Consider the following 26,760-nt stretch of genomic DNA (forward strand, 5'->3'; position numbering starts at 1 on the left):
CGCCCATACTAGCATGTACAGTATTTCGATAATCTAACAAAAAATTACTCAGAACTTTGTTGAAGTCAGACAAAGGTGTATTAAATAAATTCCGTTTTAAGGCGGTCTTAACTGTTTTAACCGCATTTTCCGCCTGCCATCAGTGGGTGGGTGACCTACAGGAGATGTTACATGTGTAATTCCATTCTGTTTCAAAAAATTGGTAAACTCATTCGATGTGAACGACGTACCATTGTCCGAAACCACGCATTTTGGTAACCCAAAACGTGCAAACATTTCTCTCAACACTGCTATAAGAGCTCGGCTAGTTATATTCGTTCCCATGTCTATGCATTCCACCCATTTACTTGCTCTTGCTCTTGCTTTGGTGGGTTCGGACGATTAAGTAAACAGGGCTCGCAACTTTTTACTACCTTCTCCAAATCTTTTCCTGGTTCGGCCACCAACAACACTCACGAGCCATGCATTTCATTTTCACAATTCCCATGTGTGTCGCATGTAAAATTCGACAACTTTATTTTGCAATGCTTTTGGAACCACAACCCGAAACCCCCAAAATAAGCAACCTGATTCTTCGCCCAATTCCAATCTTTTATTAAAATATGGTAACAACTCTGGATCCCGACATTGCTCTGGCCATCCCTCATGGTGAAATTTCTTTACTCGTTGTAGCGTACTATCCTGTGCAGTTTCTGTTTTAATGCTTTCTAGGTTAATCATTTCGCTTCGTCCACCAAGCTCTTGAAAATAATTTACATAAACATCATCAGGCAAAACGCATTGATCCTCGGCACTTCTGTCGGGGTTTCGCGAGAAATAATCTGCTATATTGTTTTTACACTTGACGTATTCAATGTCGAAACGATAACTTGATAGCGTTAGAGCAATACGCTGCAATCTATTTGACGCCATTTCTGGAATTCCTTTTTTCGGACTAAAAATGTGTTGTAACGGCTTGTTGTCAGTAACCAAGGTGAAATGCCTACCGAAAATATACTGATGAAACTTTTTTACACCAAACATTATAGCCAATGCTTCTCGGTCAAGTTGCGAATACCTTTTTTCAGTATCCGACAATGTTCTTGAAGCAAACTCTATTGGTTTCTCTATTTCACCAGTCTCTACTTGCGTTAGAACCGCACCTACTCCCGTGGGACTAGCATCCACCGTTAATTTAATTCTTTTTTCGGGACAAAAATGGGCTAGGCATTTCTCTGATGCCAATAATTCTTTAAGTTTTGAAAATGTTTCCGAACATTCTTTTGACCATTCGAATTTTGTATTCGCCTGCAACAACTGATAAAGTGGGTGAAGCAAAGTAGATAAATTAGGTAAAAATCTTCTATAGAAATTTATCACCCCTAACAAAGATTGAAGCTCTTTTACGTTTGATGGCTCTTTAGCGCCTCTAATATCTTTCACTTTATCAGGATCCATATGCAAGCCCTCTTTGTTTATAATATGCCCTAAATATTTAATTTCGTCAACAAGTCAACAAAAAACTCACACTTCGATTTAGACAACTTTAACCCTGCCTCACTTAACAGGGCTAACACTTTTTCAAGTCTTCGAGTAAGAAGTCTGACGTTGGTTGCTGTTATTAGTATATCGTCGAGAAATACTACCACGCCCTCAATGCCTACTAATAGTGTGTCCATAATTTTTTGAAAAATGGCGGGTGCGGATGCCAACCCGTATATCAGTCTTGTATACTGAAAAAGGCCTTTTGACGTCGAAATTGTTGTGAATTTGCGAGATTGTTCATCCAATTCGATTTGCTGGTACGTTGTACTTAAATCCAGTTTTACAAACTTCACCCCGCCGTGCATCTTGGCAAAAATCTCTTCAATACGTGGTAAGGGATACTTTTCCACATGCAGATGTGGGTTTAAGGTCACTTTAAAATCACCGCATATGCGAATTCCCCCATCTTTTTTTTGCACTGGAACAATCGGTGTCCCCCACTCGCAATAATCTACTGGTTCCAAAACTTTCAGTTCTACTAACTTGTCTATCTCCTTTTCAACTTTTTCTTTAATCGCCAAAGGTAATGGTCGAGGCCTAAAAAATTTCGGTTCGGTGCCTTCCTTTACATGTAAATGGGCTTTACTCTTCTTAAATAATCCCAAAGACCCATCAAATAGTTTGGAAAATTTATGTAAGACATTGACGTCGCATCTAATTTGTTTAGAAAAATGTAAGCTAGATAATTCAATACCAAAACTGTTTAAGAATTTTCGACCTAACAACGGCGGACCGCCGGCCTTAATAACCAAAAATGAAATGCTTTTGCGTTGCTCTTTAAAGTGTACATCCACCTCAAACTCACCAAGCGGCACAATACTGCCACCGTTGTATGTCTTCAACAAAATTGATATCTCATTTAGTTTATTTTTTCTAAAATGACTTTTGTATGTCTCTTCCGACATCACATTGTTTTCTGACCCTGTGTCGAGCTGCATATCAATAGCATTGCCTTCAACAAAAATGGTTACAAAAATCGGTTTATCTTTCGCACTATTAAGTGAGAAAAAACTCAACTCGTCTGCATTATTCAAAAAATTTTAACTTTTCTCTTTGCACATTTTTTTTGGTGCCCCCTTTTTTTACAATTATTACATTTATAATTCTGAAACTTACATTCACTTTTGCTATGGTTAGTGTAGCCGCACACTTCGCATGGTTGCTGTTTCTGCTGTCCTTGATTTGACTTGTTTTTCCAATTTTGCTGCTTCTTTTGCTCTGCTTGCGACTTCTGATTCTTCTTCAAAAAATTTAGCTCTTCCTGTTTTACTTGTATAATATCCCCTTGTTGTTGCTTAATGTACTCTGCTGTATTTGCTATCGCTACCACTTTCTCGAAAGTTGCGCCTACATTTTCCAAAAAAATTTTGTCCCTGGCTGGACCCTTTTCCAGACCCATTACAAATTTGTCCCTTAGCGCCATATTTAAACTTTGGCCAAACTCACACTTTACAGCTAACGCTCTCACTCTAGCTGCCCAATCATTTATTGATTCTGACGCTGTTTTTGTAGCATTGTAAAATTTGTAACGCTCCACAAACGCAGATGTTGTTGGCCTATAATGGCTTCGCAGACAATCGAGACACTTTTCCAAAGTTACGCTGTCATCTTCCAACGCCTCCGGACGTACTAAGTTGTCCAACAGAGTATACGCACTTTCTGATAACGAAGTTAACAATATTGCCTTCTTTTTTACCTCCTCAATGTTAGCAGCAATGAAGAATTGCAACAACTGCTTCTCAAAGACAAACCATGAGTTTTTTTCGTGGTCAAAAAATGGAATATTAAAATTGTTGGTTGCCATTTTGCCAAAATATTATTATCCGCTGATCACCAAGCACTTGCCACGCGTTTATAAATCAGTTTGAATTGTTTTCTGCTCGTCGCCACTGTGATATATTTAGATATATTAAAATGAAAGAGGAAAAACGTCGTTTTCGTATAAATTGCAACCCGGAATAGAGCGCTTTTTTTGTTTCTTTATTTGACATTTGATATAGCATTGCCACATCGGCATATACAAGAACTCAACCTAATGGCATGTTTACATAGTTCAACTTAACGCTACGATTTATGTATTAGCTTATCTCTCACGGGTTCCTAAAACTTTTAAAAGAAGCAGAACTTACATTACGCCCTGATAAATGTAAGTTCCTGGCAACAGAGATTGAGTACCTTGGATACGGCATTAACGAGAACGGCATTACACCGGGACTACATAAGGTCAAGGTCATCAAGAATTTTCAACGGCCTACCAATTTAACGGAGGTAAAAAGATTTTTAGGTCTCACGGGTTTCTTTCGAAAATTCGTAAAGGACTATTCAATTTTATCGAAACCACTCTGCATTTTACTAACTAAAAATAATCAGGACAAATTTACTTGGGGTCCTGAACAACAGCATGCTTTTGAAACACTAATTTCCCTACTAACGAATGAACAAATCCTTGTGTTATATGACTACAATGCCCAACATGAAGTACATACCGGCGCAAGTAGTGTTGGGTTAGCAGGTGTACTTCTACAATCAACCGATGGGGGTGAATGGCGGCACGTATTTTATTATAGTCGTCATTGCACCGATACCGAAGCTCGATACCACAGCTACGAGCTCGAAGTTTCGCATATACCTACTAGGAAAACCCTTTCGTCTTGTAACAGACTGCTCTGCAATCGCGCAAGTAAGTCCAAAATAGCACGATGGTGGCTAAATTAACTCGAGTACGAGTTTCAATGCGTACATCGTCAAGGTAGTAGGTTACAACATGTTGATGCATTGAGCCGAATGCCTAACCAACCTGCTAGGGAGGTTGAGCCAGCTGGATTCGTATTGAACGTAAATATCGACATGAATGATTGGCTCCTTACGATGCAAATGCAGGACGAAAAACTACGACAACACATAAATAATTTAAACAGTACAGTAAAGTCATCGCAAACACAAGCAATAAAATCAGAATATCAACTACGTAACAACCGTTTGTAAAGAAAACAACCTGGTGGTGCAAAATTTGTTTTACCCAAAGGTGTACGCTGGCGTATTGTTCAATTATGCCATGATCAGACAGGTCATCCCGCTCTTGAAAAAACGCTCGAAGGCATTCAACTGACGTACTGGTTTCCAAATATGAGAAGGTACGTAAAGGGCTATATAGCTGCTTGTATAAAATGCTACTATAAAGGACAACGTACTGACAAAAGCGAAGGCAGCCTCTATATCAACGCTATTAAGACAATTCCGTTCTATCGTATTCATATAGATCACCTAGGTCCCTTTATTCGCAGCAAGCGAGGAAATAGCTACGTAATTGCTATTTCTGATGCATTTAGAAAATTTCTTGTTGTAAAGCCCGCTCGCGATACAAAAACATTGTACGTTCTTAAGTCCCTTAACGAAATGTCATCGTACTTTGGTCTTCCATCACACATCGTAACCGATAGAGGAACATCTTTTACTTCGAAAGCCTTTGAAGATTTTTGCAATGAAAATAACAAAACACACAAAAACTGCTGTTCGCACACCTCGTGCAAATGGTCAGGTTGAGCGCGCGAACCAATGTATTCTAACATTTCTGCGAACTACCACACTACAGACGAGTACGAGCAGTGCGGTTTCATATAAAATATCGAATATTAATTTATAACTTTGTATTCACAATACATTTTCTACAAAATGCTAAACTAATTATAATATCTACTAATTTAAACTAACATTTGAACACTTTTATTAGTAAACGAACATCCTGATACGTAAGTAATATATCGTGTATATACATGTGTGTCGACATTCGGTATATATACGACACATATACAGATTTATTTCGGGTTGATTCATCTTACTATTACGTTATTGATTATTAAGATGTACTTTCAATTAAGAGATTTATTCAATTCAAATAGGATAACTATAACTATATATATATATACAAAACTACTTCACAAATAAAATTAATATGTGGAATGACAAAAATTATGGTTTTATGCAGGGTGGCTGATGTCGACCGAATGCCCAAATATCTCAATTTGTATTGTCACGTTTACAATTGTATAGGGTTGCGAACACCTCCCCTTTTTGGTTGGATACTTTACCCAGGAACGAATCGTTCCACTGGGCGACGTAAACGCTGAAGACGCTCTTTCAATGTAGGTGATGGTCTTTTTTGCGATGATGTCGTATTCGAGTCTGTCTCGTTTGAAACTAAATTCTTTTGAGTTTGTGTATCTTCATATAGATCGAATGCATCAATGAATGTGTTATTTTCATTTTCTTCCTCAGCTGTCGTCGAGTCCGAATTATGAACGTTTGTAAAATTTTATGAGTAGTTCCCTCTCCGTTTAATTTTATTAGAGCTCGTTTGAAGGTGTCAACGAATCTCTCTGCTTGACCGTTCGACATTGGGTAGTATGGGCTTGAACGTAGGTGTACAATTCCATTCTCTTCTAAAAACTGTTGAAATAACGCGCTTGTAAATTGCGTTCCATTATCGGAGACTATAGTCTTTGGGTTTCCAAAACGTGCAAATATCTCGTTCAAGATATCAATTGTTTGTTGTGTTGTTATAGACATGGTTGGAACTATCTCTGGCCATTTGGAATACGCGTCGACAATTACTAGAAAGTATTCGTTTTTTATCGGTCCCGCGTAGTCAATATGTAGGCGTTCCCAGGCCTGTGATGGTTTCGGCCATGGATGCAGTGACGTTTTATTTGGCATTTTGGCTGCAGAGGCACAGCTATTGCAGTTCCGTATTAGCTCTTCTATATAGGAATCAATGCGCGGCCAATATACAAAACTTCTGGCGATTGCTTTGGTTCGCTCCATTCCTGGATGCCCCTTATGAATTTGTTTGAGAATCCGTTTACGTAAAACGGTTGGTATTACCACACGACGGCCTAAAATAATGCAACCATCAATGATACTAAGCTCGTTGCTTCTCACCACGAATGGTTTTAATTCCGCTCCAATTTCTGTAGACTTTGGCCAGCCGTTGTCGATATACATAATTTGATATTTGCTTGAGTGTCGTATCTCTTTCTGTTTCGTACTTCACCATTCTGTGCGTTACTGGTAGCTTGTCAATTGCATCAGACAGAATTATTTTGATTTCGCCTTCGAACTTTACCGAAGCGATGATGTAGTCTTCTGAGGATTTTTTGTTTTTATTTATGAGGTGCGACAGAACGTCAGCATAACCGAAGCTATTTGTTGAGATAAAGCTAATATCAAAATCATATGCTAGTAAATGCAACGCCCATCTCTGTAGTCGGTTAGCCTGGTGTGCCGAAATGCCTGTTTTCTTACAAAAAATGGCGAGGAACGGCTTATGGTCCGTATGTAGCTTGAACTTTCTGCCGAATATCATTTTATGAAACTTGGTGACTGCAAAAACGAGGGCGAGCCCCTCTTTCTCGATCTGGCTGTAGGCTTTTTCCGCTGGTGTAAGGGAACGTGAGGCGTGACAGACTGCTCTTATCGAGCCATCAGCATATTCGTGGAGAATACATGCACCAAGGCCGTAATTAGATGCGTCTGCGGCAACGATGATCTTTTCATTTGGGTCATAGTGTGTCAATAGCAAATTTGAAGTAAGGATATCCTTGAGGCTGTTAAAACACTTGGTTTGGATGGACGTCCAATTCCATGTTACGTTTGCCTTTAGAAGCTCGTCCAACGGCCCTCTAAACTGACGCATTTTGTTGATGAATTTCCCGTAAAAACTGATAGCGCCCAGAAAAGATCGCAATTCGGTTCCGTCAGGTCGGAGTCCGTCCTGGGTAATAATGTAACCTAAGTATTTAACTTCGGTAGCCGCAAATTTAACTTTAAATCCATCGTCTTGAATTCTTTTCAAAACCGTTATACCCAGAGCAGGTCTGCAATGCAGATCTTGCTGTGAGTTTAGTCTCTTGAATCGCAGCAATGCGGATGTTGTGCCGCTTCATGAAATCGGCTATCTCCGTAATCTTCCCAGTTAGTCCATTACAGTTTAACTGCAGAATTCTGAAGTGCATAAGGGGAGACGTTGCCACTCTGGTGGTAAGTGACGGGTGACTACGCCTGGGTTGGGGAAGGCCAGGACGCAATTGCTGTTGTGGCCCTAGGACTGGGCGTCCTTGGGCAAGCTTTTGGGTACCCGGATGATTTGGGTTTGCGACCTGGCAACATGGCGCGATGAAACCCGTCGGGGGGTTGCCGTCGCGGAGACTAGAACATCTAGGGAAGTGGCACCACCCAAGCATGAGCTGCATTGGGCGGATGTCGCAAGCATATATATTCTGTGCTGGCAAACGGTGCAAACGGAGGTAGGGACTAAGAGTCTGTTTCCCTGACCTACACGATTGCTGCCGGAAAAGAGGGGGGAGAAGACGGGGGCAGGGGCTGTTGCTCAGCATTGCTTCCAACTCTACTACGAAGATTGTAGTTATGAGTGGTAGCAGCTGTTTGAGTTGTTGGCGCCGTGGGGCGCGAGCAGCAGCGGGTACTTGTTGTGGCTTGCTGAGCAGCGGGGCTGCTGGAAGGTAGTGGGGTGGCGCTTAGACGTAGACTACGGGACGCCCTTGGGCGTGAACAGCAAGGAGCCACAAAAGATTTATAAAAGTTACGTGGACGTCGGGTTTTGGGATCAAGCCCAGAACAACCTGTCCGATGCAACCATCCCTTGCACGAGACACACTGAAAAGAGTATGACCGTCCTAAGAAAATTCTTTTCTGGCAGATGCAGCAAAACCATTTCTCAGGACCGGGGTCAGGAGACGGACCCGGATTGGATTCGATGCCTTCCCGGAGTAAGAGAATATGGAGCAGTGCTGCTGCAAGGAGCTGCTGGGAGGATGACAATTTGTGGGAGGTACGAAACAAATTAGATGGGGTCACACTGAAATGACAGTCCTTGGTCGGGAAAAATCCCGAGTCGCTCCGGTACATAGAACCGACTGCCTTGGGAAGCGATCCCAACTTCGTATTTTTGAGCTATCATTTTAACACTCACATTATTTTTCAAATGCTCGTTAATTATTTTTACTTTTTGTTCAATATTTAAAACGTTTCTTTTTCTTTTTACCACTGGTAACGGTGCCATACTAAATATATTTAGATCTAACCACCCGCACTTCTCAAATTTCAAAATTAAACTACAATAATAACTTGTAAATGCTTCTGGCTCATCGCCAAACAAGGGAATTCCCCGTTTTCATCTTTATTATACATACATATGTACATATTCACCTACAGTGACGTGCTATCAACACAAACACAATTTTCGCTGCCATCACGGATAATAGAGGTAATCACGGTTAATCGAAGCAAACAATTTGAAAACACTGCAAAGAAAAAACAGTGGACTGATCTTTGGCCATAACGGTTAATCGGGGTTACCGGTTAACCGGATCACGGATAATCGAGGCCCGACTTTATTTAATTCATTCAGTCTAACAGTACATGCTTTGTTGTTGTTGTTGTTGTATTAACGATAAAGGTACTCCCCGAAGGCTGTGGGCCGATGTTGATGGTCCTTTGCCGCATATAGATCCGGTACGTTCCGGTAACAAAGCACTATTAAGGTACTAGTTCGACCATCTCGGGAACGATTTATATGACTACATTAAGCCTTCTAGACCATCCCGTCCTCCCCACCCCTAATTCCATGAGGAACTTGGGGTCACCAGAGCCTCGGTTGTCAATGAAACATAATTCACCGCGGGTAGGTGAGGTTGACAATTGGGTTGGAGAAGCCATATATTGCGCTGGGAAGCCCTTGAGAGGGTTGCCTACACAATCCCTTTAAATTTGATTCACCCAACTGAGACATACCTTTGGTGTTTGATAAATGCTTTGCGCTGACCATAATCTACTTCAATTGTTACATGTCCATAACTACATGCCTTGTTACAGACTAGTTAAAAATAGAAAACAATTCAAGCTTAAACTTATATAAGCTGTTATTAAAATTAATAACACTACTGAATCGATTTGCTAGATGTATAGTCCTAGTTATAGGTTCATTCATAGCATTCCACGCAGTGGAATATATGGAATGAACAAAGTAGATAAATCAGAGCAATTCGTGCTAAAGTTTATTACATTATAGGCAACATGAGTGTGATAAAAGTTCTTTTGTCATGCAAAGCCTGAATACCAATTAATTTGCCCCTGCTGGTATATGAAGGGATGCCGCCTGGCCAGTGAAGCATACGTAAAGCAATTTTTGTAAAAATTGTTTAAACTCTCTCAATTTTATAGGAGTTAGATTCATAGAAAGGATTCCATATTATTAAGCAATATACAAGACGACTTCTGACCAAGGATATATAAAGTGCCTTCAACGTCATAGGGTCCTTAAGGTTACTGGTTTTACGTCTACTGAACCCAACCATTGCTACAAATTTTGAAACAACGAAGTCAATGCTACTAGAAAAAGAGAGTTTGGAGTTAACAATTACACTCAAGTCTTTACTCACTTGACAACGATTAAAAGATTTAGTATTTTGTTTGTAAATAAAGTACACTCAGAGAAAAAATCGTACTAAACCGAACGAAACAAGTTCAAAATTAAGAACATTCGTTAACAAAAGTCTGTCAAATACGTTTTTCCTTCACTCGTGACCGACGGGCTTGTTTTAAGAACAGTTTTTCCAAGCACACCGTTCGTATTTTGTGACCACTTTGGTATTGATGTGTGAGCCTTCTGTGCTCATTTCGAGCACCACTTGGGCTTGATTTAATATTTTTCGTTCTCACGCTTCGAGAACGATTTGAGGTCGATTTAACATTTTTCGGTCTCAATTCAAGAACGGTTTGTGCTTGATATTTGGGGGGAGTGGGAAAGGTAACTTTTTAAGTAGTACCCATTTATTTATTTTTTTATTAATAAATAATTTTTTTGGCATTAATAAAAAATCATAATTCAATCACAAGAGGTTTGCTCGGCATACACATTTTTTGGCAATTGCAGCCATTTTGCTCCCAAATCGAAGAGGCATCCGTTAACTGTGTTGTTTCTTCGTGAATTTTCGAAAAATATTAGTAGTAGAAGTAGAAAGCAATCAGTTTACAAATACCCGGTAAGTACTTAGCTGCATAATTCCTTAGAACATTTATTTTAATTTTATGATGAATTTATTAACTATGCCATGATCTATTAGTGTGCCTGAACATAGGTTATATGAAAAGTGAGGACAGCAAGGAATCGTGCACTTTCGTAAACCTATGAACATTCGAAAAAGAAACCAATTCAAAATTCATCTTTCAACGTCAAAACCTCGACTATTAAATCGATTCACGTAAAAATGTCATTAGTAAATATTGGAGATGCCATAACGAAATGTACTCATTGAGTATGTTAACTTATTCAGGTAAAAGTTTAGAAAAGGAATCTACTGCTAATACGCGTCTAAAAATATCGAGAGAGGTGACTTCGACAACAATAATCCGAAGGCGGAAAAGAAAAATTGTATCTCTGTTGGGAGATATTTGGAGTTAAAGTTGGCCATTTTCATGTGGTTGTTGTAATGTTTTTGTGCACTGAAAAAGATTTTGTGTACAAAGGGATTTGCACGCATTTAATTTTGATCCCACGTCATTGGTGGGCCGGCCGTGGTAATTTTTTATAAGCTCGGCTGAAGGCCGCCAACGCAACCCGGGGCCATTTTTCGGTTTTTCGTCAATATCTTTTGAACGAGCTAAAATTTTTATTTCCGCCTTCGAATTATTGTTATCGAGGTGAATACGCGTCTGTTGACACTTCTCTGGTTATTTTTGGGCGCATATTAAAACTCGACCTTCTGTTCTATTAATTCCGTATGTTCGGAACATTCGTCTCCATTTAAGAATTTGGAGATTCGGTTTATATTTGGAATATTATGCAAATTCGGACCTCGTGAGGTACAATCAAATGAACGTATCCCGAATATTCTAAATTAACGGTTTATCGGAACGCTTCCATGAATACTTAAGGGAAAAGAGCTTTCCGAAATTTTAGAATAAAAAGGTGAATACTCTCTGTGTAGAAGGACCGCACAAAAACTTAACTCTTCTGTCAAAGTCAAGGTAGGAATATAAAGTTCTAAGACAATAAGCCATTTTCTTTTATTTTTGTTTTTGTCAGTTCATTGCGGCTGCTGAGTAGCGTGTCACACCATGTGGGCTGTCTGTTCAAAATCGTGCTATCTCAAAATATTTTTCAAAAATTTCCCAATTAAGGATTTGTCACAAAACCGCCCTATATTAGAGTTAGATTGAAGAACGCTTCATCTAAGAATGCTTTTCATTAACTCCCTCTTATTGCAAAATGCATTGAACTTATGCTCATATAGGCAGTTTTGGAAACAAATTTTGAGATAGTGCATTTTTGAATAAAATTCTAACGTACGGCATTCTTCAAACAATTTCTGAAAGAATGACCAAACCAACATAAATTTATCAAATCACGAAATATTTAGTAGAAAATGAAATTGTTTCCACAAAAACTTTTGGCATTTACAAATTTATTATCACTACTAAAATTTCACTTAAGGGGATTGAATTATTCCCCGTTTTCCTTACATGCCAACCTAATAAAACCGCACTGCGTTTTTTTAGCGCACGCAAACACCTGGCGTTTTTTGCCCAAACCCAAATAAGCATGCGTTGCGTCAATGTGAAGCATCCCTGCAAAAACGCTCTCGTCATTCCACGTCATTTGACTAGTTATTTTACGGTCATATGTTATATTCATAGTCACTTTTGCATGGGTGTGATTAGGTTTTGTGACCAAATTTTTTGTAGGGATTTGTGCAAACGTCAAATCTAAATGTCACGCAGAACAAAAATTGGAGATCGAGTTAGGTTTTTACGCAGCAAATTCAATTTGGGTTGCTCTCATACAAGTTGTATGTGCATGAGACATTTTTGGCAGAAAATGACTTGCGTGCGTTTATATTAGGTTGGCATGTTACTTCGTAAAAGCAACCCGTCTAGATTTTTCAATTTGGGAGTGTCAAAGATCTGTCATCATTGAAGAACAAACCTCTAGTAATTGAATCATGATAAAAAAATATTAATAACAAAAAACACTATTATTAAAATTCCAAAATATTATAGGTCCGCACATAAGCAGTTTTTCATATAGATGAGTTTAACACATGCTTATGCATCATGAGTAGATTGCATGTATTTTTATGGTGAACGGTAGAATGAGCGACACTGGAGCCATCTGATATTGAAAAGTAGGCAACTCCCCAATTTTGTTCCAAGCAAATCATAAGAAGAAGAATTTGACATTTGCTAGGGCTAAGGGTGTTGGCACACTTTGCAAGTGAAATTATTTTTTCCCCTGGTTGGTAAATTTTCTAATATTTTTCACAATTAAAAACTGCAATATAACAATCGAATACTACACAAAATATGCTAGCAAGTATTTTTGTTGTATAGGGAGTATGTTTACAACAGTGCTTCGCGAAATTTTGTATGTGAGTGGGCAAGGCGTAATAAACTTCAAGTGCCAAGTCTGACGTTCCTTCATATTTACAAACGCAACATCTTGCTTGATTGTGGCGATGTTATTGCAATGCATAAGCTTGTGTTAAGCTGGAGACATTGGTGCTTTATCGGTAACCTTATAACAGCTGATTCGACCAATCTTATGAGAATCAATGCAATCGATTATTGGTGCCGCTAAGGTCGTAACCGTATCGTAGCCAACCAATTGGGTTTTGGTTTACCGTCGTAACGATACACAGCTGATTACGTTAGGGATACGGATACAGCGATACGACATACGGCACCAATGACTCCGGCTTCAAACGCATCTATATGAAAAATATTATTGCACCGTAGTGATGGAACGATATTTCGCATTTGGTGATTGCATCACCGCTATTGATAAATCGCTAATAGCTATAGCTATTGCAATCCAAATATATCAGTGACTGGCGATTTTCCTTCGGCACGAAATTCTAATACTAATAGTGATAGCGGCGATGCAATCATCGATAGTGAAATATCGTTTATCACTACTCATCTGTGTGCTTTAAGGCCACATTACTGATGCTTAGCATAGACTTGAAGGGCGAATTAATGGTGACTTATAACCATAAAGCCATAACCAGATAAAACAGCTGACCGGCGGCCACCGTGGTGTGATGGTAGCGTGCTCCGCCTATCACACCGTATGCCCTGGGTTCAACTCCCGGGCAAAGCAACATCAAAATTTTAGAAATAAGATTTTTCAATTAGAAGAAAATTTTTCTAAGCGGGGTCGTCCCTCGGCAGTGTCTGGCAAGCGCTCCGATTGTATTTCTGCCATGAAAAGCTATCAGTGAAAACTCATCTGCCTTTCAGATGCCGTTCGGAGTCGGCATAAAACATGTAGGTCCCGTCCGGCCAATTTGTAGGGACAAATCAAGAGGAGCACGACGCAAATTGGAAGAGAAGCTCGGCCTTAGATCTCTTCGGAGGTTATCGCGCCTTACATTTATTTATTTTATTTTTATGTAAGTTCTAAGTGACGTTTACATTTTGAGATGCCATTTGTTTGTTTCCATTTCATTTTGATATTTTGTCATACAAATTGACATTTATTGATTATGATGCCAGATTGTATGCGCTAAGTGGAGTATAATCAAGGCTAAGCTGCCAAGTTTACGCCAAGTCAAGTCAAGTCTATGCTAAGTATCAGTAATGGGGTCTTTACTTTCCGACTGAGTAAAACAGTTTATTGGATACAAAAAGGAATAATTTTCTCGAAAATTGGAAGAAATATACTTTTACAAAAGTTTGCCAGTTATTATCGAAAAATCGGGATAGTTGTCTTAAGAACTGCACAACGAAAAGAATTTCTCGTCAACAGATAGTGGTAAATAAGGGCTGCTTTTTGTGCAGAGAAATTAAGGAAACGGCGAACGGAGCAAAGCAAACTTGTGCAACAACAATTTCGACGACGAAGTGATGTGCAATAATTGCAAAAAATGGTTTGCAATGGGCGTGGAAGCACATCTGGATCTCAAATTGTTAATCATTCGGTGAGGGCTAAACACTGGGAAGTCACCCTACATTTTGAAGGTCCACTTGGAGAAACAGTACTAAAATTTTACTCGTGTGGCGTACGTAATGTATTTGTATTAGGATTCATTCCAGCACAGGCTGATTCTGTTGTAGTGTTGTTATGCCGGTAAGCTGAAAATGGAGTAAATATTAAAAAGTGTATCTATTTAAACGAATAAATTGAAATTTTAGTCAACCATGTACAGCGCAAAACTCTTTGAAAGATATGAATTGGGATCAAGAACAATGGAAGCCTATTATAACTGATAGTTCGTTTTTGCCGTGGTTGGTTAAGGTGCCTACCGAGCAAGAGCAGTTGCGTGCACGACAAATAAACAAATTGGAGGAATTATGGAAGGAAAATATTGATGCAACATTTCAGGATTTAGAGAAGCCGGGTATAGATACTGAACCATCACAAGTGCTATTGCGTTATGAAGATGGCTATCAAGATGGTTATCCACTTGTGCGCCTAGAAACAGAATACGATAAAAATTTAAAAGAATCGCAAACACAGGAGGGTATAGAAATAAGATGGGACGTTGGCTTAAACAAAAAAACAATAGTATACTTTACGCTTGCTAAAACTGATTCGGATATGAAACTAAGGTAACGTTTTACAAGACGGTGCACTACCTAATTTTTATCTAAATTTCTCAAAGGTGGTATCAAAAGACGCGTCTAGATCTCCGTTTTAAGAATCCGAAAATCAAAAATTTTATTTCAGTCAAAAGATATTTACAAAAAATCGTAAAACGACCCCGGGAGGGTCCGAAATATGGGGCTCGATCAACAATTTTTTTTGCATACAACACCTTTCTGGCTTATAAAAAATTACCCTGGGTGGATCCGACATCGGTTTGGGGATCAAAAAAAAAAAAAAAAGTGCACAGATCTCCTTTCTGAGTTAGTGTGTGTGGACATCAAACGTGGCAAAAAACAGCAACTACATGGAAATTTGAACCGATTTTTTGCTTATATCTTTTGACAGAAATAAAAATTTAATTTTCGCTTTCGGATACTTAAAGCGGAGGTCGAGACGCGTCTCTTGATACGACCCTTGATAAATTTCGATAAAAATTAGGTGGTGCACCGTCTGGTAAAACGTTACCGAAACTAATGCATGTGTTATTCATAAGTTAATACTTCTAGGCTGTAGCCGTTAACAGTTTTATAAAATTTGTGTTTTTATTGGAAAAATAAAAGAATTATAGAAGCATATATCACTCGTCTTATTGAAACTGATTTACTCAAAATTTAAGTTTTTTGGGAAAATGCAATTCAAGCTTTGTCATATGGTTGAATTCTCCGGCTAGTTTTTTAGGGAACTGATGCGGGTGGCTAATTTTCTGCTAAAGAATATTTTTATAATAGTTTGAAGAATCTGCTATATTTTTCCTCTGTATTTTTCATTAAAAATTGATTCACTTTAAAAATAAATAAATGTAAGGCGCGATAACCTCCGAAGAGATTTAAGGCCGAGCTTCTCTTCCAATTTGCGTCGTGCTCCTCTTGATTTTCCCTACAAATTGGCCGGACGGGACCTACATGTTTTATGCCGACTCCGAACGGCATCTACAAGGCAGATGAGTTTTCACTGAGAGCTTTTCATGGCAGAAATACACCCGGAGCGCTTGCCAAACACTGCCGAGGGCGACCCCGCTTAGAAAAATTTTCTTCTAATTGAAAAACCTTATTTCTAAAATTTTGATGTTGCTTTGCCCGGAGTGCGAACCCAGCGCATACGGTGTGATAGGCGAAGCACGCTACCATCACACCACGGTGGCCAACCATTGATTCACTTTACTATACAAATATTATGCAGCCAAATACAACTTTCAGAATAAATTCATACGGAGTATTTCTGAATACATCGGTGTAGTATAATATAGTAAATAAATCATGTTTTTATGGTGTTACATATACAGATTTATTTCGGGTTGATTCATCTTACATTTAAAAACCAAAGCATTTTCAATTAGCAAAATTTATAAAACAAAGATGCATAGACATCCATTTCATCTAGTTTCATCTCATTGAGTGTAATACAAGACTGAACATATTATCGTAAGCCAGTTAATAATATATATGATAATATGTAAGAAAATTAGAATTTCACATTACATCAGTTTATAATAAAAGGTACATACTTTTGTCTTATTCCAATTTTGGTTCATATATTCTGTATGCTAAATTAAATTAATGTATAACATTCAATCTACTCCGGTAAACAAACTTAAACATTCATTTTTTATATCCAAGTATACAAATAATTGCAGATTCGCTTATCAAAGATAAATGAAAGCGATCGCCATAGCTGTAAAAAATAGCCATGCCTATATTCACTGATAGCTCAAAATCGCTGTATCGCCCATCATATCTTCTGTATAGAATCGCATGTTAAAATAAAGCAATCGCTATAGCTATAAAAAATAGCCGTGATTCAAAAATAGCCATATCTATTTTCACTGATAGCTTAAAATAGCCATATCGTCCATCACTAATTGCACCGCCGACTTTAGAAAAAAAAAAACGCATAATATGCATTTTCTCATACATTTCTCTTATTGGGAAATTGTTCTTTTATGATGATGCAATCTGAATATATATTTAAAACATTGGATACCAAGATTGAGAATTACCTGTGCATATGTGAATGGAACTCAGCGAAAAATAAGAGTTAAAAAAATAGAATTTAAAAAAATTACTTTGAAAAACTTCAAAGTTTGGCGGTGATCGAACTCGAGCCACACGATCGCAACCGCAACATCGTAGCCGTTGGGCCACTTCAACTGCTTGAAAGCTTGTGCCAAATGTTGTATTTAACATTGTAGTACGCACGAATTATACCGTTTCTTTTTTCTTGAACTTAATTTAAGAACATTGTTCTTAATTTAAGAACATTGTTCTCATTAATAGAAGATTTGTTCATATTTAAAGACCAGCCGTTCTCTTTTCAAGAAAATGGTTGTCAGTTCAAGAACAAGGTTGTTGTTTTGAGAACAGGTCGTTCGTTTTTCAAGAACAAAAAATTAAGAACATGAAAAGCTTGAATTGAGTCCGGTGGTGCTGGATTTTAGAACGGCGTTTTTCTCTGTGTATGTGGCAGTTGCCTTTTTGGAATAAGACACAACACAACATTTGTTTGAATTTAAATATAAATTAGTTTCAGCGAACCATACGGCAAAAGAGTCCAGATCAGAATCGTTAGAAATAGTTTGACAAATAAATAGTATTTTTTGTGAAATATATAGTTTTAGTGTTTTATTTCAATCATTAAAGGTGAGGAGAGATGGGAAAACTTATTGAGTAAAAAGTGCTAAGTCAGCTGTATAGGCCACAAAGTTGTTATAGATTTTCGTGGGGTCGAAGCCCGCTTAGATTAATCACTCGTTATTTTTTTTTAGCTGAAATTAGAAAAATGCTGATAATGCGCCAAAATAGCAAAATTTTGCCGATAACCGCGTTTTCTTACAATATCAAATCAAAATTTTTTGCAAGAATATAATAATGTGCTAAAACCATTTGACAAAATCAAAAGCTAACCAAATTCAAACAATTGTTGAATTACTTTCAATTGTTAGAAATTGTTCTCAAAGCTAAAAAGGGCATTTCAAGACCGTCGAAAGCTGGCATGGTAATAGGCGACCATACAAAATAGGAAATGTCGCTAAAAATATGCAAACATTTTTCCTAACTTCCATACCTGCCTTCGCCTCATCCACAAGCACGAAAGTCAAACCAGAGACAAAATCTTAAATTTTGATTTTGTGTTGATTCTTATTACCAACACATGCAAATTTTTCGTCTGGCCTCGTACATATAGACCAAAACTAATAAAAAAAAACATTTTGAAATCGTTTCAACTTAAAGTGTTACGAAAATTAAACTTGCCGAATTACATGTATAGTTATTCCAGTGGTGAATTACCTTCCTGCGATTCGAATCTTTACTTTTCTTTAACTTACAAATACTCTTTTTAAAATGTTACGACGAACATTTATACTACAAGTTTTGTTCGAAACAATCAAGTGTGGCAACTACATGCGATAGAAGAATTGAGAATCAACTGTAAGAATTGAGAATCAGTTTTGTGACTACTATTTTCATTTCTATTTGCAAAGCGCAGTTCAAAACTATAAATTAAATAAATTATAAATATAAAATTTGGTGAAAGTGCGTTTAATAAAACAAAATAATAAAGTGTATAATATTTAATGTGTGCCAGCATATTTGATGTAAGCCGAATCGACGTTCGATTAGCAAGTGACACCGTGGTGTGATAGTTGCGTGCTGCGCCTTCCACACCGTATGCCCTGGGTTCGCACCCCGGTCAAAGCAACATCAAAATTTTATAAATAAGGGTTTTCAATTAGGAGAAAATATTTCTAAGCGGGGTCGCCCCTCGGAAGTGTTTGGCAACCGCTCCGGGTGTATTTCGGCCATGAAAAGCTCTCACTGAAAACTCATCTGCCTTGCTGATGTCGTTCGGAGTCGGCATAAAAATGTAGGTCCAATTTGTGGAGAAATACAAGAAGAGCACGACGCAAATTGGAAGAGAAGGCCGGCCTTACATATCTCATCGGAGGTTATCGCGCCTCTTACATTTATTTATATGGCAACATAGGTACTTTCGTACAAAGCTGTCGCAACAGCTTTTTTTGTTCATTTGACTACTAAAACGGTCAATTACGAATCAACGATTTGTGCGCAGTTGATTCAACATCTTGTTGCGATGGATAAAAATTAACAGAAATTTCGGTTGAATTGACCCGTATTTCGGTTGATTTTACCAGTCTTTTTCTTTCAGTTTTAGGTTTCAACTTAGCCAGATCACAAAGATCGTTAAAGAAGGGAGATCCCAGAGATTTCTTCCTCTTGCGCCAAAGCGCAGGACAATGGCACAGAAAATGCTTCACTGTATCTATCTCCTCTTCGTCTTTGCAGCTCCTGCAGTAATCATTATAGGGAGCACCAATATGGGAATAGATGGAAATGAAAAAGCGGATGAGCTTGCTAAAAAGAACGCATCCCTCGAAGTATGTACCATAGACGTCCCAATTAGATTGGGCGAGATTAAAAAAAGGAGAGAATTGCAGATGATGAATCAAGCAGAAATTGCGTTAAACCAAGCGCAGGGTTGCACAGTGTCGAGGATCACGTGCAAGTCTTACGACCTTAACAAAGTAACTCCTATCACGAAAAAGAAAGGTATGTAGCTACATGATGGGTATTCTGACAGAACACTACCTTTTCCAGTCAAATGCTTTTAAATTAGCCTCGTGAGTGATAGCAGATCAAGGAAGTGCTGGTTGCAGGGGGCAACGATCGAGCACGTGATGTGATCTTGTCTCGTACTCGCCAGGTTAAGACTATAGCTATTAAGATTCATGCAGCTTTCAGTTCTAAAACAAAAAATAGCAAAGATCCTAGAAGGCTTCCAGTTTTTTCCAAGAGTACGAAGTTATTTTGTAACGGTCATAGTTTTGAATCCATTTATGTAAAGGCGGTAAGTAGAATTGTATATCTTCACTTGTCTCCGTCCTCTAAACTATTAGTGTGGTTTGCAAATTTTTGGCTTAATAGAAACTATTTGTAAATTTGATCGCAAGATTTTGCCGTTTGGTACAACATTTTTAAAGATCTCGACCCTGGTAGCACCTATCAGAATTTTCCCTCTTACTTAACGCATTATCATCGGGTTGTATCTCAATGGGAAATTTTTTTTAAATTTTATCGCAAGATCCTAAACCTTCCGTACGGTTTTCTTAAATATCTAGATTCGTCAGACTCCTCGCGAAATTTTTTGTCTTATGTGCTGAACGGTCATAGACTTCTAAACCACATTTTGATTTTCCAGTCTCTAGCTCACCGGAAAGTTGTTGAAAAACCAATCCCAAGAATCCAAATCTCCTATAAATTTTCTAATTATGTCAACCCATCCGACACCTATCGAAAGTTTTTTCTTTAGCTGCATTTCCACGGTGCCCTGATCTAAATTTAAGGCTTCACGTGTCTAGCTCAATGAGAAGCTACATAAATATCTACGCACGATTTCTCATGCTTTATATTGACTCTGAAGATCTCTAAATATCTAGATTCCTGCTCCATTTAATAGAACTCTAAGCTACGCTCAAGGTTTCAAATCTTTAGCTCACCGGGAAAATATTTAAAACTCGATCGCAAAGTTTTCGAATTCGGACGAGTTTTGTTAATATAACGATCCCGGCGCCACCTACCGAACGCTTTTTCCTCATTTTTTCTTTCGGTTTCTGAACTATTTTCTAAGCTTCAGGACTCTAACTTTACGGGAAGTTACTCAAATACTTTTCTACCACAATTTACGGACAAACTTGAAACGGACCTAATAAATTGGAAGTAATAACAAACACACAGAGAAAATAAATGTTTTTACATTATGTATGTAATACGTGGTGAGGTGGTAGCGCGCTCCGCCTACCACACCGTAGATCCTGTCTGCGTTCGCCGCTCGGCCGTGATTTGGCAAACACTCCGAGTGTATTTCTGCCATGAAAAGATTGTCAGTGAAAACTCATCTGTCTTGCAGATACTGTTCGATGTCGGCGTAAAACATTTACAGTGTACATTGTACCCCCATGCCGCCAAATTGAAGGAAAAATTAGAAAGGAGCACAACGCAAATTGGAAGAGAAGCTCGGCCTAAAATCTCTTCGGAGCTTAACGCGCCTTGTATTTTATATTTATGTAATTATTTTTGAAAAATACTCCGAATTAGAGGGGGGTTGCTTTGAAAGTTGTTTCGAAATTAGATATTAGTTTACCTTATTAATTAGGTACCACAGAGTGTAACGAGCGTTTACCTTCGTCAGAAGAGTTGGTGCTAGAGCTTCTTATCAAAAACAACCACCTCGTGCGGCACCTCAACCATTATGACAACTAATATTATTAATAAAGATATCTATTACCTCAACATAATGTATCTCCTACTTTAGGAGGTGTTTTAAAAAAATAGCTTCTAAATTTTCAATTTCATAAAAAAATTGCTTTTTACTGAACAACGTTATAAAATGATAGTAACGTATTATTTAATAGCCATTAATTGTTTTAACTCTTTTTTGTATAGCCAATTCATTCCTATTCTTGTAAATACCTGACTATATAGCAGCTAGTTGCTCCTGTGTCAATTAAGATTTTAAAATGTTTACCTATTGCCCTGTCATACTAGAAAATGTATGGCAAAGCTAATTTTGGTCCAAAAAATGATCCTCATTTATATTATTACCACTTAATGTTTTATTGGGCGGTTGCACGGTCTGCTGCGTGCTTCCATGTGGCCTTTTTTCTATATTACCACTTTGATTGTTATTTTGGTAATTATAAGCAGGTTTTAGCTGCGGCCGATTTTGTACTCTGGTGCTGGAATCAACATCTATGGGGGTCGGTCAGGGTTGCACTCTTTCAATTCTTTGGTTAATATTTCTTTGAGGCTGTTCTTGTAAACCTCAGATTATTATTCTATGGTTATAGTTATTTTGCCCATTATTTGCTGAAGGCGAAAAATGGGTCGGCCTACCGAACTGTAAAGCAAAATTTGCTCGCATATTATTAGATTCCAATTCCTGGGCCTTTGCCAAAGCGTTCAGCAAATCACTTGGGGACAATGAAAACAGGATATTTGATAAATTCCCATTCAGTCCGGTTATAAATATGCGTAAAGCATCTCGCCTATTCTTGGCTTTAAGTTCCCTAGTGACTGAACAGTCAGTACCGTAGGTCATGATCGTTTTATTTATTAACAACGTTAATTTCTCGTTAACCTTATTATAATAATCAATTATTGAATTAGAGCCCTGTCTCAAGATGCTCATCTCTTGTTCAGTGATGTGGGCTGGCCTCTTGTCGGCGTATGCAAAATCTAATCGTGCCAAAATGGCATCAAAATTAAGCACTGTCCCATGATTTGATAACAAATCATTGGCTTCCTGGGTGATCTTATTTCTCAATATCGTTAGTGCATCAAAATACCTACGGCTGCCTCTAACGTATAAACTAATCGTGTTATTAGCGGATTCCCTCCAACTAACATATTTGCTTTGCTTTCCCGTGAATTCGGGCAACGACTTTATTATCTCTAAAGACTCCTCGCATTTTATTTGCTGGTTGATAATCTCAGGCTTGTACTCCGCAATGGTAGCTGCCTTAGTCAATCAATCGATTTGCCTGCGCAACTCCGCTACCACTAATTTCAAAGAAGCGTTAGTCGCGGCCATTAACCTAGCCACTAGGGCTTCATTTTCACTTTCTAATGACATGCTTCTAAATACTTGTATTAGTGAATCCACACTTAAATATTTTTAGTAATTGTTTTTAAATAGCGTAAGTACAAGAATGAATTCTTAGTCACTAAACAAATTAATCTTACTTTACTGCCGTACTGCTGCTCTCACTGGTCCCGTAACATTATATTTAAACACAGCTTCCTTTTTTTCCTCTGCTCTTTTTATACTCAGTTGAGCAGAGCTCACAGAGTATATTAACTTTGATTGGATAACGGTTGGTTGTACAGGTATAAAGGAATCGAGATAGATATAGACTTCCATATATCAAAATCATCAGGATCGAAAAAAAATTTGATTGAGCCATATCCGTCCGGCCGTCCGTCCGTCCGTTAACACGATAACTTGAGTAAATTTTGAGGTATCTTGATGAAATTTGGTGTGTAGGTTCCTGAGCACTCATCTCAGATCGCTATTTAAAATGAACGATATCGGACTATAACCACGCCCACTTTTTCGATATCGAAAATTTCGAAAAACCGAAAAAGTGCGATAATTCATTACCAAAGACAGATAAAGCGATGAAACTTGGTAGGTGAGTTGAACTTATGACGCAGAATAGAAAACTAGTAAAATTCTGGACAACGGGCGTGGCACCGCCCACTTTTAAAAGAAGGTAATTTAAAATTTTTGCAAACTGTAATTTGGCAGTCCTTGAAGATATCATGATGAAATTTGGCAGGAACGTTACTCCTATTACTCTATGTATACTTAAAAAAATTAGCAAAATCGGAGAACGACCACGCCCACTTAAAAAAAAAAATTTTTAAAGTCAAATTTTAACAAAAAATTTAATATCTTTATCAACATTCAACTCCAGTAATGATATGGTGCAGCAAAATACAAAAATAAAATAAAATTTCAAAATGGGCGTAGCTGCGCCCTTTATCATTTAATTTGTCTAGGATACTTTTAATGCCATAATTCGAACAAAAATTTACCAATCCTTATGAAATTTGGTAGGGGCTTAGATTCTTGGACGATAACTTATTTCTGTGAAAAAGGGCGAAATCGGTTGAAGCCACGCCCAGTTTTTATACACAGTCGACCGTCTGTCCTTCCGCTCGGCCGTTAACACGATAACTTGAGCAAAAATCGATATATCTTTACTAAACTCAGTTCACGTACTTATCTGAACTCACTTTGTATTGGTATAAAAAATGTCCGAAATCCGACTATGACCACGCCCACTTTTTCGATATCGAAAATTACGAAAAATGAAAAAAATGCCATAATTCTATACCAAATACAAAAAAAGGATGAAACATGGTAACTGGATTGGTTTATTGACGCAAAATATAACTTTAGAAAAAAACTTTGTAAAATGGGTGTGACACCTACCATATTAAGTAGAAGAAAATGAAAAAGTTCTGCAGGGCTAAATAAAAAACCCTTGAAATATTGGCATGAATACTGTTCGTTGTATTACATATATAAATAAATTAGCGGTACCCGACAGATGATGTTCTGGGTCACCCTGGTCCACATTTTGGTCGATATGTGGAAAACGCCTTCACATATATAACTACCACCACTCCCTTTTAAAACCCTCATTAATACCTTCCATTTGATACCCATATCGTACAAACATATTCTAGAGTCACCCCTGGTCCACCTTTATGGCGATATCCCTAAATGGCGGCCACCTTTAGAACTATGGCCCACTCCCTCATAAAATATTCTTTTATACCTTTCATTTGATACACATGTCATACAACCACATTCCAGGTTTACCCTCGGTTCATTTTCCTACATGGTTATTTTCCCTTATGTTGTCACCATAGCTCTGAACTGAGTATGTAATGTTCGGTTACACCCGAACTTAACCTTCCTTACTTGTTAGTAATTGTTTTTAATAGCGAATGAATTATTAGTCACTAAACATAGCATAAAAATTAATCTTACTTTATTGCAGTACTGCTGCTCTCACTGGTCCCGTAACATCATATTTATAAACAGCTTCCTTTTTTTCCTCTGCTCTTTTTTAAACTGCTCTTCTCCTCTCATTTATCTCTTCCTCTTTTTTAATGTTATGGCTGTCTGTTTGTTTTGTTGTTGTTGTCATACGAGTAGTTTAAGAATTAGGTGTTTAAATTTGTTTTTGTTTTTACACACTTTATTATATTTATTTCTCCATAAACTTATTTTGCTGTTAGCTGCTCACTTGTATTTTTTTTGTCAATTTTTTAATTTCTATTCATGCCACGAACTTCACATTAAATGATTTAAGTAATCGAACAGCGATTCAACAGGTGATTGAGGCTGTTTACTATTGTCAACGTTTTTTTCAAACATTCGCCACTTGTATGAATTCACAATGGTAGTTAGTTAAAGTTTTGAAAATTTTTTTGTTGTTTTACTTTTGTTCTTTCTCGTACCGTGACGATACTTATTTTTTACAACGCGTGGCCCACACGCTGGGCGCCAATTTTCAACCGCCTACTTTAGGAGGGGTTTTTAAAAATAATAAGAATTTTGTATGGTTAGTTAGAGAATGTAACATTGACACCAAACTCAGAAACCAAACTGAGAAACCAAACTGCCTTTATTTTCCACAATTGCTCTTATTTATACCTTAATTTAATATTTACAATATAAGCATTGCATCGGATTTGCTAATGAAAACCGATGCGTGAGAAATCGAATATTTATTTAATGAAATGCCAGTGGCTTGGGAAATATAATATTTGTTTAATTTGTTTATAAACATTTAATGAAATGCCATTGGCTTGAGAAATGGAATATTTGTTTACAATTGCCATAAGGGCGTTGTGGGAAGTGTACTGTTAACTTGTATAATAATTATGGTATGTTGTATTGAAATTTGATTTGATACAATTTATTAGTACTCAATAACTCGTTAAGACAACTTGGTCACTAAAGTGGCTATGCACAATCAATTTGGACAAATTAGCAAATAGAATTTAAAAATTTACAGTGCCTAGAATGCTCTCATAGAAAGTATAATTAAAAAAATGTATTTAAAGTAAAGTTAAAAAAAAAACAAGTAAGGAAGGTTAAGTTCGGGTGTTACCGAACATTACATACTCAGTTGAGAGCTATTGTGACAACATAAGGGAAAATAACCATGTAGGAAAATGAACCGAGGGAAACCCTGGAATGTGTTTGTATGACATGCGTATCAAAGGAAAGGCATTAAAGAGTATTTTATGAGGGAGTGGGCCATAGTTCTACAGGTGGACGCCATTTAGGGATATAGCCATAAAGGTGGATCAGGATTGACTCTAGAATGCGTTTGTACGATATGGGTATCAAATGAAAGGTGTTAATGAGTATTTTAAAAGGGAGTAATCCTTAGTTCCATAGGTGGACGCCGTTGCGAGATATCGCCATAAAGGTGGGCCAGGGGTGACTCTAGAATGAGTTTGTACGATATGGGTATCAAATTAAAGTTATTAATGAGAGTTTCAAAAGGGAGTGGTGGTAGTTGTATATGTGAAGGCGTTTTCCAGATATCGACCAAAATATGGACCAGGGTGACCCAGAACATCATCTGTTGGATACCGCTAATTTATTTATATATGTAGTACCTGCCAAGATTTTAAGGGTTTTTTATTTCGCCCTGCAGAACTTTTCATTTTCTTCTACTTAATATGGTAGGTGTCACAACCATTTTATAAAGTTTTTTCTAAAGTTATATTTCGCGTCAGTAAAACAATCCAATTACCTTACCATGTTTCATCCCTTTTTTCGTATTTGGTATAGAATTATGGCATTTTTTTCATTTTTCGTAATTTTCGATATCGAAAAAGTGGGCGTGGTCATAGTCTGATTTCGTTAATTTTTCATACCAAGATAAAGTGGGTTTAAGTAAGCACGTGAACGAAGTTCATTAAAGATATGTCGATTTTTGCTGAAGTTATCATGTTAACGGCCATGCG

At 37.6% G+C, this 26,760-nt stretch overlaps 2 protein-coding genes and 1 pseudogene across 10 annotated transcripts in view; 2 read left to right on the forward strand and 1 right to left on the reverse strand.

The window, feature by feature from the left end:
• LOC137236462 (rho GTPase-activating protein 39-like) overlaps positions 1-26,760 on the reverse strand; it is a 556,674-nt gene that overhangs the window by 177,472 nt on the left and 352,442 nt on the right. Inside the window, exon 1 of one of the 9 annotated variants that reach the window (XM_067759097.1) lies at positions 24,764-24,874. The exons of the other annotated variants lie outside the window; for them this stretch is intronic. The gene's annotated coding sequence lies outside the window, so the exon portion shown is untranslated. Of the gene's footprint in view, positions 1-24,763; positions 24,875-26,760 lie in introns of those variants that run through there. 9 annotated transcript variants of the gene reach the window in all.
• Positions 14,231-15,666, forward strand: LOC137236424 (regulator of nonsense transcripts 1 homolog). The gene is made up of 2 exons (XM_067759024.1): positions 14,231-14,668; positions 14,734-15,666. The coding sequence occupies exons 1-2, from the start codon at positions 14,466-14,468 to the stop codon at positions 15,152-15,154; spliced, it is 624 nt and encodes a 207-aa protein (XP_067615125.1). The 5' UTR covers positions 14,231-14,465; the 3' UTR covers positions 15,155-15,666.
• LOC137237217 (hematopoietically-expressed homeobox protein HHEX-like) overlaps positions 19,521-26,760 on the forward strand; it is a 463,868-nt pseudogene continuing 456,628 nt past the window's right edge.

This window comes from Eurosta solidaginis, chromosome 1, assembly GCF_040869045.1.
Source record: "Eurosta solidaginis isolate ZX-2024a chromosome 1, ASM4086904v1, whole genome shotgun sequence".
Taxonomy (NCBI): domain Eukaryota; kingdom Metazoa; phylum Arthropoda; class Insecta; order Diptera; family Tephritidae; genus Eurosta; species Eurosta solidaginis.

Coding starts and splice junctions, on each gene's coding strand:
- LOC137236424 (XM_067759024.1), top strand. CDS start 14,466: ATGGTTTGCAATGGGCGTGGAAGCACATCTGGATCTCAAATTGTTAAT. Junction 14,669..14,733: donor GTTGTAGTGTTGTTATGCCG/GTAAGCTGAAAA, acceptor TTGAAATTTTAG/TCAACCATGTACAGCGCAAA.